The sequence below is a fragment of the Homalodisca vitripennis genome, chromosome 3 (assembly GCF_021130785.1).
Source record: "Homalodisca vitripennis isolate AUS2020 chromosome 3, UT_GWSS_2.1, whole genome shotgun sequence".
NCBI lineage: Eukaryota > Metazoa > Arthropoda > Insecta > Hemiptera > Cicadellidae > Homalodisca > Homalodisca vitripennis.
Genome location: NC_060209.1, coordinates 118812812 through 118825233, shown reverse-complemented (window position 1 = coordinate 118825233; position 12422 = coordinate 118812812). Strand labels below are relative to the sequence as shown.

Genomic DNA, 12422 nt, shown 5'->3' with positions numbered 1-12422 from the left:
CCGGATCTCTCACTTGCCGGGTGAATGTGCTACCATTACACCACAGAGCCCTTATTTTTATGATTCAATTATTTTGTATTTGGCCGTATCTGTCACATATGTATTTAAATAACCAAACTAACATATGATCGGAAGACCAAATACCTGTCAAACTACTTTTACTTACATTAATTAAATTTGTATAAATCGCAATAGCCGAATTTAATTTTAATAAACATTGAATCAAAAGTTATAAATATATAAATTAATGTTTGAATGTCCTTTATAGAATCGTTAACTATTTGACCGATCATTATGAAAATGTTTAATTATATATGTATTTTTCCACAGAGAAGATTTATATGCTATAACCATTGGATATTCAGGGTTGGGCAAAAGTGTGGAAACGGCTGTATATCCCTGGAACAGCAACTACAATATCAAATTCAGCACACTAACAACTAAAAAAAATTTGCTTTTTAATGACCTTTGGAACATTGTTCCTTTTTCCCAAATGGGGATATCGGGGGTAACCCTAAGTTTTCATATGGAACACCCCATCACACGATACCTCATTAGAAAGGTCTTGTTAGACAAATGGTGAAAACTAGAGGTGTGTATCTTGTCCCATAGCAAACGGGCGCTTATTTGAATCGTTTGCATAGTACGCACTTTTATCTTCTTAACCATTTCGTCAAGAAGACCTGAACTCCGCACATTTTTATAAATTATTGTATCCTTATAATATTACCTTGTATTTGTTAAAATAAAAAAATTACATTATCCAATTGAATTGCGTGCTTTTAGAAAACCAAAATGCCTTGGGAGTGTAATAACCATAAGCCATAAAGTTAGCCTGATTTTAATTGTTTTGGGAAAACCCAGACTTAAGCCTTATCAGTTGCCCTGATACCTGACTGCTCTTTGACATGTAGTTGTAACTCAGCAGTCCTTCAGTGTTGTGAAAGTCTTATTCAAGTCAAGAATTGTTTCCAGTGATAATGGAGCTAAGTGAAAGTGAGTGTATTACTTTATTAATGATGCAAGATTTTGGTGATAGAATTAGATCTTACAAAGAGGTAAAAAATTTGTTTAACAACACCTTCCCAGATCGCAACCCTGTATCAAAATCTGTTGTTTATAAAACGGTTCAACGTTTTGAAGAAACTGACAGTGTTAATAACCATCCCAAACCTGGAAGGCCAAGATCAGCTTTAAACAAGGATCTTTCATTGGATGTATTGCAATCTGTAATGGAAGATCCTCATGTTTCAACAACTTCGATCTCTCAAACTGTTGGTATATCTAAAAGATCGGTCCTTAAGAGTTTTGCAACAGAACCATTACAAACTGTATAAAATTCATTTAGTCCAAGAACTGTCAGAAGATGACTTTGATCGTAGGGTAGTTTGCAAACTTATGATGGCAAACATAGACAACAACACAATTGGACTGAATAATATTGTTTTCACTGACGAAGCGACTTTTATGTTAAAACAGTAACGTCAACCAGCACAATTGTCGGGTTAACAAGATCTTTCTAATGAGGTATCACGTGATGGGGTGTGTCATATGAAATTTTGGGGTTACCCCCATTTTGGAAAAAGGGACAAAGTCCCAAAGATCTATAAAAAGCACATTTTTATGGTTGTTATAGTGTGCTGAATTTGGTATTTGTAGAGAATGCAGTTCCAGGGATATACAACTGTTTCCACACTTTTGCCCAACCCTGTATGATACCCATTAGTATTGACAGGCGACGCTGCAAAAGATAAAAGTTTTCAAAATGCCTGCACACTAAAAACTGTAATAATGGAACATTTACTTACATTAAAAAGCCAATTAATATTTGAAGGCACTAAGTTATGACACATATTAGTTTGATGTAAAAATAAATTTCTGGTTGAACTTAAAGCTTGTGTTAGCAGGGTGGCCACGCTTCTGAAAATTTGAAATTCCATGACTTCTCCAGGTTTTCCATACTGGTTTGAGTAAAAGTCCAGGTCTTAGGAGAGCCTGTTTTGGCATTACGACAGCGGATATACAACAGTATTGTAACTGAGACAAGCCCTTCCACAAAGCATAAATCTCTAAATAATAAATAAACTTAAGATTTGAGTCAAATAAGGAATTAACACCTAAAATAATAGTCTTGGCATGATAAGACAATATTCTTTGGAAATTACAATTTGTCAAAAAACATTAAAATGGTACAGTTATTCTTATCTAATTAAGATGGCCATTTCTTGCATAACTTGACTAGTTACAACTTTAGTTGATCTTAGACCTTCATCCCTATCTACTTCTACCGGACTACTGACTCTACTAATTTCACCCTAGTAAGTTTCCATCAACTTTTGTCAACACCTCATGTTCTACTCTATTCGGGGATGACCAACCTAAAAACCCTGCGTCTCCTGAGCTATGCAGATCTACCTATACTGGATTCCCTGTCCCTGCTACGTCCTCGCCCCGAGCCAAGCAGCAGCTGCCCCAACCTCCTCAGCATCGCCGACAACCACCGCTAGGCCGTCGGCAGCAACATGAGATCAGTCTGCTAAGGGGAAAACCAGCCTAAAACAGCTACCACAAAATTTTCTATGACCTTTTTATTTTCCGTGATATTCCAGGAATTCAGGAATCATGGCTACCCTGAATGGACCACTTGGTTAGACCACTTTATAATAAAGTACAAGTACAAGTGTACAATGGCTATAAACATACACTTTGACAGATTTTCTTGATCATGGCAACAAGGCATACTCTACATCGGCGTTGGAAATATAATTCACTTGGACCAGAAATACACAGGCAAAGTTTACGAAAAGCGTGTGAAGCCACGGGAATCAGCTAGTTAACAATAAAGGTTAAAGTATTGGTTAATATTTTAAATAGAAGACACACATTGCAAAATGGAATAATGTCTGTAAGTATTAGTATATTATGATTCATGCTTGGAGTATACAGGATCAATTACGCAGAACACACAAAAACAACTATACATAATATTTTCATTTATTTTTATATGCTAAATATTATCCTTTACTTTCACAAGTTTATAATGTACATTTTCAAATACAGACAACTTTCAATACATAAAACAGAGAGTTTAAAAGTTTTTTTTAAGTGCTTAAATTACAAGAGATCCTATCTTCTGACCTAGGATCTGACTGCACGATCTTTGTGGCTGTTAACATGTAACAACTGATTTCATAACTTTTAAAAGCACATATAGTAAACTGAAAACTACAATTAGTACAAAAATGTACAAAATGGATTAAATACTTTTCATGAGTGTACAATACCTGTTGGCAGCCCAAGCACAAAGTACCTGTCAGGTCCAGGATTGTAGTCTCTGATTTTCTGGAGAACATATCTAGCAGACCACTCTGCTACTTGGCTTGTGTTTTCCAGGATTACCAATCTCATTCTTTATCTATAAAATAATCCCCATTATCAGATTAAGTTATGTTTATATTGTGGTATTATAACATACACTGTAAATGAAATGTTTGATCACATGTGTCACTATTATAGTGTGAGTGTAAGTTCGAGGGAAGGAGGTTGAAGGTACTAGCATGTATAGGCTACAATTGAGTAATCTGTTTTTTGTGACTATATACAATAAATAATATTAAAAAACACAGGTTTGTTATGTTTTGGTGGTTGTCATTAATGTAGTCAAAATATTCTATTTTAATTCTTAAATATCTCAATATACTTAATTCTTTTACTAGTAATAAGGTGCAAAACACTCATATTCTAAGTTCGAGGGAAGGAGGTTGAAGGTACTAGCATGTATACAATTGAGTAATCTGTTTTTTGTGACTATATACAATAAATAATATTAAAAAAACACAGGTTTGTTATGTTTTGGTGGTTGTCATTAATGTAGTCAAAATATTCTATTTTAATTCTTAAATATCTCAATATACTTAATTCTTTTACTAGTAATAAGGTGCAAAACACTCATATTCTAAGTTCGAGGGAAGGAGGTTGAAGGTACTAGCATGTATACAATTGAGTAATCTGTTTTTTGTGACTATATACAATAAATAATATTAAAAAACACAGGTTTGTTATGTTTTGGTGGTTGTCATTAATGTAGTCAAAATATTCTATTTTAATTCTTAAATATCTCAATATACTTAATTCTTTTACTAGTAATAAGGTGCAAAACACTCATATTCTAAGTTCGAGGGAAGGAGGTTGAAGGTACTAGCATGTATACAATTGTGTAATCTGTTTTTTGTGACTATATACAATAAATAATATTAAAAAACACAGGTTTGTTATGTTTTGGTGGTTGTCATTAATGTAGTCAAAATATTCTATTTTAATTCTTAAATATCTCAATATACTTAAATCTTTTACTAGTAATAAGGTGCAAAACACTCATATTCACTTGAATCACATAACAAAATAAAATTTAACATCTGTTTTTTAAGACAAAACAACTCATCTTTATCATTTATACCTACCCTCTTTAACACCAAGAAGCAACTGAAAAGCACCAACGACATATAAATGCCACTCTAGTATACTCTAACAGTGAGTATGCAAAGTATCCATCCAAACTCCAGTGTGTACATACCCTTACTATGTGATACACACTCTTAACTTCAGTGACTAAGACCGTTGATTATAATGTGCTCAGTTTCAGATCAATAATTACTTAAACAGTTAATAATGTTGGCTGGTCTACAAAGAGTTATAAAATACTACCTTACTATTTGTGTTGCATGTTATAACTGTGGCAGATAAAATAATTGATGATGTAATGTGCTCAGTTATCAGTTTAAACATGTAACATCATAGAATTCATTCTTGTCTATTTAGAAACAAGAATGAATAATAAAATATATTATGAATAAATAATAAAAGGTCTACAGATGAAGTCATCAAAAGATCATGTTTTTGCTGAGGTAGTTAGGCTACATTAATGTTGTATTAATGTCGCATGTTAAAATCTCATATGATTGTATTTAGATTTTTTACACATTTATATATTTTACGATTTTCTTATTGCCATCTTGGAAGAACAATGAACAAATGTTCACTAACGCTCAGCCTAATCCTATGGAGTGACACATGTATTGTCATCAAACTAAATGTTGCCTATATAAAAATGAAGCTTTACATAAAATTTGAAGTATATATGAGTCTGTTTTCAATGTATCGTCAGATAGATAAAAAGGCAGAAATACAATTTGTCTAGCACCTTGAGTGATAAGCTTTGCTAAAGATCTGCCAATGATTTAAAGTTTATGGTGTGATGGTTTTGACATCTTATTTGTTATTTAAATAGGTATATTGATAATGTTATAATCAATATTAGTTGCATATTAAAACGATCAATACTTTAGATATTACCACTTGAAAATCTAGACATTGAATGACAAAATAGATTATTTAGGGATACCCACAGGGGCCGTACACAGCTTTGGCGGGTCCTGTTATGTCCCTCTCCCCCATATGAGTGGGGCAGGGCCTAGATAAAATTGTTCGAAAAAACCGGTCAAGGTACCCATTCTTCTTCTTCTTCTATGGGGCGGCTTACTGCCATGCACTTAAGCCTCAAGGGCCTTTTGCACACCTCGGAAGCACACCATGGGGCCTACCAGTCTATGATTTCAGCAGTTCCACAAACCGCAGAAAAAAACCTATCGGGTCCTCCTAGGGAAATTCACCACCATTGAAATCCAAACTACCAGAGATGGCATACTGCTCCCTTGCTATTGTAGGACAATCAAAGAGCAAGTGATCGGCAGTTTCATCCTACTCATCAAACATTCTACAGAGCAGATCCTCCTGAAGGATGCTGACTCTGTGAAGATGCTTCCTTAGGTGACCATGTCCTGTGATCAGACCTATAACCCGAGATGAAATTGATCTATTTAGTAAGAGAAGGTCAGACACCACTCTGGAGGAAGGCGACTGTAGTACATTCTGCTCATTCACCCCTGTCCGGATGCAACCTCCACCTTCTCTCATATTCAGCGCGAACCCATTTCGAGACAGCCCCAAAGGATTCACACCTTGGAATAATGCAGAACAGTTGAGGGCCTGTCATAACTGATGCTGAGCCCTGGTTGGCCAGGGCATCAGCTCTTTCATTCCCAAGGATCTCCTTACTGAAGTCCACCCAATGCCACGTCAGTTATTTAACAAATGACATTAACTTCATTTTCTAAAAATCCTTTTAAAAAAGCTATACAGCTGTACTCAAATTTTCATTTACCCTTAAAACAAACGCATTTCAAAATTTAATAAATATTTTTGTAAAGTATAAATTTTGATTAAATGTTCACTACTTTAGTTTTTAAACTGGGTAATTCTAAGCAATATATGGGTCAACCTCGATTTTTCTCATATTACAATATAATGTTCCAATAGTCAATTAGAAAAGGAAATGAGTAGAATTTCTTGCCGGAAAGCAGTTATAGCGAGCAGGCAACCGCCAGACGGTCATATATTGCTTAGAGTTACCTATTAGTGATCAGGGGCACTGACGTGATCTGGGCTTCAAATTTGGAACTACTCGAGTTAATTTTTTTTCTAAAAGAGCAAGCAGCGCAAAGCGCTGCGCAGCGGGCAGGCATCGTGCGTGATCCTTTTTTTTATTAAAAATTTCTGATAAATTGTTATTACATATTACAATATAATGTAGGTAATGTATGTAAAACAATTTTAAACACATAATTACATGCTGGAAAGCAAAGTAAACCAATATAATCCGCCCAATACAAAATCTCCGTAAAAATCTGTAAAGGAATCTGTGTCATTCCTTTGGCCTGAATCAATTCAGTATAGACGAAGATCACGCACGATGCTTGCCCGCTGCGCAGCGCTTCGCGCTGCTTGCTCTTTTAGAAAAAAAATTAACTCGAGTAGTTCCAAATTTGAAGCCCAGATCACGTCAGTGCCCCTGATCACTAATAGGTAATTCTCGCGGTTGCATGCTCCCTATAACTGCTTTCAGCAAGAAATTCTAGTCATTTCTTTTTCTAATTGACTATTGGAACATTATATTGTAATATGAGTTGCCTGCTCCCTATAACTGCTTTCCGGCAAGAAATTCTAGTCATTTCCTTTTCTAATTGACTATTGGAACATTATATTGTAATATGAGAAAAATCGAGGTTGACCCATATATTGCTTAGAATTACCTTAAACTGTCCCAAAAAAACAATAACAAATTACATAAACTCTGTACCAGAACAAATTTCCCAAATCATTTTCTCATGATTATTCTAGAAGAAGCTTAAAAATATTGTTTTTGTATTTAGCCTACTTATTTCCCCAAACATAGTTTTTGAAATATTTTAACATTCTCAAACCAAGTACTGTACAGGGGAATACATCAGTATTTGATAAGAGTCTAAGAGGGTAAATTTATAAAACATTTATCTTACATCTCATATTACATCTTCTTTCCCACCTATGATCATCTATTAACTCTTTGAGTGCCTACCACTCACTAAAGGGGGTGCTGTAGTCCAAAATAAGATTTTGGAAAAACCCAACTTTTTAAATTTTTAAATAGAACATTTGTAATTTTATGACCTTAATTTAATTGTGTACATGTTTTTATTGTTCCCTATGTAAATAGAAATAAATAGCCTGACCTCAAGTTTCAAAACAGTAAGTAACTGCACATCGTTTACTGAATTTTGATTGTTTACTGAATTTTGATTTTTTTTTTTTATATTTGGTATTTGTGTAGTGTTTCACCAAATAATTCACAATTATTTTGAAAATAAACATAATGAAATGATTTTTGTTTTGCTGTGTAAGGAGGAATGTAATGATATACCGATATTGAATTTTTTAAATAATATTTTTATCCTCAGATTAAAATTCGTAATTTTATCATCTTAATTTATTCGTGTACACTTTTTTAATGTTATCTTGGTGGCTAGGAAAAAATATATACCAAATTTCAAAAAAGTATCTGATAACTGAGTTTTGATTAAAAAAAAAATATTAGTCAACTTTCAAATTTTGCAAATACGCAACTTTTTACCAACTGTAAAGCATCCGTTTTCAAACCATTCAACCTCCTTTTAGGATGATAGGATTCTTAAGCTAGACTAGCTCAATTTATTCCAGAAGCTCTTCAGGTTCTCTTGACTTCAAATGTAATGAGGAGCTTTGAAATAAGAATTACATATTAGGTTTATATTTTATTTACAAGGGATAAATGTATATAATTTTGAATGCGTTTAACTTGAAATTTACATAGCATTTTGGTTAGTAACACCAAATTGAACTACTTGGAGATTTATTATATGCCTAAGAGTAATAAAATGAAAACTATCCGATAAACAAATACAGGTTAGACTATAAGTATTTTTACAGTAGAATAAGGATGTAAATGGGGTATAGACTATTTTGAATTATGACTGAAGTGTTATAAATGTAGCTGTGTAATGGTATAAGATGCAATAACAGAAATAATGTTAGTCCTTACCAAAATCGTAGTTTTGCTGTCTAATGTTACATCAAGAACTGAACTGAGAAAGGACTGAGGAGTGTTCTACTGGCGCTGTTGTGCTGTCTACTTTACAGCTGATAACCTTGTAGTCTGCTCTCATTTTCAGGTCACTGCCCTGGATGATGTTGAACTCAAATTATTAAGTAGGCTATCAGGTCAATGACACAATGTTTTTGTTAGATAGGACTTACGTATGTTTTTCTAGTTTGTCGTTTTGACCGACTAATTAAAAATAAAAACATGCAGCCGCGTAGTCCACTTTTTCATGATTGCCTTTAAAATATTTCAAAGTATAGACATCTGCGTTATATTGATACTTGTATTGGCTAGTTACAATTTACTACATTTCAATATATATTTAGTGTTGTATATATACACAACATATTATGTGATAAACATATACACCCAATTATTCACCTGTATGATACATAAAACTATCTTTTACAGTTTTAAAATTTGCTATAAAATCAAGTTTGTTGTTGTCCCTAACCCTAAATGCTTAACAGCGATTTATTAAAAGATGGAACTAAAGAAGGTTTGGAGGAAGTTTAATGGGAGTTTAGGATAATAGATAATAAGATCCATCATCCAGGAGGACATATAGCCTATATTTTATGTTAGTTTCATAGTGATTTTTCTTAATGTATTTAAAAATCTATTTATTTCTTTGTAAAATTCAATGTTGTTTTCAGTAAGTATTTACTAATGTTTTATTTTTGTATATGTTTTTAAGTTTTGGAAATAATTATCCCTATTATACGAATAATGTGGCAATTCCCGTATTAAATGGTTAACATTTCTTGCTTACCTACCCAAACATTTAAACATAACGGGGTTACATTTTTTTAAATTGAATATAATCTTGTGTTAATATATTCGTGTCCAAACCTTAGTCTACATATATTTACAATTTCAGTTTTAGATACTGCTTAGTTTTAAATTTTTAAACCATGAATTGTATGGGTATCCTATTTGAACATTTTTGTACCAGTTGTCTTTATCAGTTTCCAGAAATAACTCTATGTATTTTTGTTTACTTTTATTAATTTGGTTCGTGTTAAAATAATTTTTGGTACCCACATGTCCGGTATTCTTTCACTAATAATAATTGCGTATTTTGCTTAGGAATCTACCTTTTCATTTTCTTATATACCACAAGTCCTGGTACCCATTTCAATACAATGTGTTTTTACTTTCTAAGGCAACTTTTACGATCATTAATATTAATTTCCAAAGGATTAGTTTCTACAGGATGTTTAATCATGATCTGTATCCCTCTAATGGATGACTGTGAATCTGCACAAATAACAACATGCTCGGTATTTAGTTTTGAAAAGTAGGTACAGTATTCAACAGTTTTCAATATTCCGATTAATTCGGTTGTATTACTTGATACAAGTATTGCTGGACGGAGCAGTGTGAAACTGCCCATAGATAGATTCCATCCATAGGGAGAACTAATCCTTTGACACGAATCCTAACCTGGTTCATGAACTACTTCTGACCAAGTACCACTAACCTAGTTACTGAACCAGTTCAATTAACAAAACTAAATTAATTTTATTATCTAGAAACAAAAAAAAATGTTATATACTACAAGAATATACTTAACTGGCATTCTATAACTAAAAATACCGGTTCTCATGAACAAAGTGTACTTAATTAAACAGGCCAAATACATAAAAAAAAACAAATCTATAAATGTAAGTGCAACCTCAAAAACTTAGGTGCAGATTTCGATAAAACTTTCTATACACATTCAATACATTGTCTACAGTATTATATTACTACCCTCATTCTTACGCTGCGCCTTTTTTCGGAGATTTATTGATTTTACATGTAAAAAAAGGAAATAAAAAGTTACATGTCATATACTGAAAACCGAAATCTATGGATGGCCGTACCTCAAACACGTACGAGCCGATTTTGATAAAAATTGTTTGTAGGCTACACATTTGAGACAAAGTCTACTATACTACAATACAACCCTCATTTTTATGCGCTGCTATTTTCGGAGCCACACCGATTTAACAGGCTATGTTTTGACAAAACCAGTCTATAGATGGCTGTACCTAGAAAACGTACGAGTCGGTTTTGATAAAACTTTCTATACACATTTGAGACACAGTTTCATATACTTCATTATAAGCCTCATTTTATTCCGTGCCTATTTTCGGACATATCGATTCACATGTCAAATAATGTAAAAACATATGGATGGCCGTACCTTAAAAACGTACAAGCCGATTTTGATAAAACTTTCTATACACATTAACACATTGAATACGAAGCCCGAATATAGGTCGGGCTAGCACGCACGCCGACCTATACTCGGGCTCCGGTACTTAATTCAATTCGTTTAGTTTTTCGGTAAAAAAATCGGATTTATTTGTTTCAGACTATTTCCTATGTTATATTGTTTATATTTATACGTCTTTTCCTGACAAGTAACAGTTGTGCAACTGCAGAAATAATATTGTCACCTATTGCACAACTGCTTAGTTATGTAACCGACTGACGACGCAGTGATGCGAACTTTGTTATTTATAAACAAAGTTCCACTGTTACTGAATAAAGTGATAAATATTGGTTTAGTGATGGTTTAGTTCATTTTGATTGGTTTCTTAGTGATATAAGTTTTATTTTTCTTGTTCATTAAGTAAAATGAGTAATCATTTAGACAAAATAACGTTGCGCATGATACGTGATATGATGTCAGATTATGAGCATGATTTGGAGGAGGATGATCGTATTTTTAATGAAAATAAAAGATCATCTGCGATTCAATTTGAAAGAATCTTTGGTCAAATTTATGATTCTGGATCGTAGGGTGTATTTCTCAACGACAATGATCCTGATCCAGATTTTGAGGATAGGCCTAACGATCAAGACGTGAATGATACTGAGTATGAATATGATATAAATTCCATTAGTACTAAAATGGATAATTTCTTTCTTTATGCAAATTTCCTATCAAAAACACATTTACAGAACATTAAGCGGTTGAAAAATAAAACGTTTATAAAAAGTTACAACTTTTAAAATTTAATTTTTTCCGTAATTTTGTTTACTTTATAATTTTGTTCAAATAATGTAAAAGTACGTATTCTCCTTTTTAATTTGGTATATAATATGTGAGGTTAAACAATGCCTTCATAATTAAAAAAAAACATTTTAAATCACAAAAAAAACGGCCAATATACTGAGTAAATTCGATGTTATAGGCTTAGGGTTCAATGGTCTTCTATACTAAATACAACCCTCATTCTTGGGCCGCGCCTATTTCGGAACTACACAGATATTATAGGCTATGTGTTGACAAAACCAGAATATACATTTATTATGGGATCCAGGAGAGATGCCTGTGCCTCTCCGACCATCGCGGAACGGTGTACAAGTCAACCTATCTTGAATTAATGTTACCAGGATATTTTACGTCACGATGAAATCCTACAATCCTTCTAAATTGAGACATATTAACAAGAATGCTCCTCCAATAAAAAACCAAAGTAGGACCAATAAACCTAAATAGGAAAATGAGCACTAATCACAATATTAGTGTCATCATGATGTAAATTCCATATATCTCCAAAATTAATTATAAGATCCAGGAGAGATGCCTCTCCCGCTCCGACAATCGCGGCACGGTATAGCAGTCAACCTATCTTTAATTATTGTTCCCAGGGTATTTTAGACAAGATCATATGCTACAATTCTTCTAAATTGAGAACATAAACAAGAATGCTGCTTCAATATATTACTAAAGTATGACCCCTAAACCTGAATAGGAAAATAAGCACTAATCAAAATATTAGTGTCATCATGATTTAAAATCCACATCTCTCCAAGATTCATTATGGGATCCAGGAGAGATGCCTGTGCCGATCCGACCATCGCGACACGGTGTAGCAGTCAACCTATCTTTAATTACTGCTCCCAGGGTATT

At 33.2% G+C, this 12422-nt stretch overlaps 1 protein-coding gene across 3 annotated transcripts in view; it reads right to left on the bottom strand.

Annotated features, from left to right (window-relative positions):
• LOC124357409 (glucosamine-6-phosphate isomerase) overlaps positions 1-8651 on the bottom strand; it is a 31640-nt gene extending 22989 nt beyond the window's left edge. Inside the window, exons 1-2 of one of the 3 annotated variants that reach the window (XM_046809184.1) lie at positions 8453-8651; positions 3285-3415 (exon numbers count right to left, since the gene is read on the bottom strand). In XM_046809184.1, coding sequence (XP_046665140.1) covers positions 3285-3408 — 124 coding nt within the window. In that variant the 5' untranslated portion in view covers positions 3409-3415; positions 8453-8651. The remainder of the gene's footprint in view (positions 1-3284; positions 3416-8452) is intronic. The other 2 variants (XM_046809185.1, XM_046809183.1) reach the window with 2 other exon arrangements.
• Positions 8652-12422: the final 3771 nt, after the last annotated feature.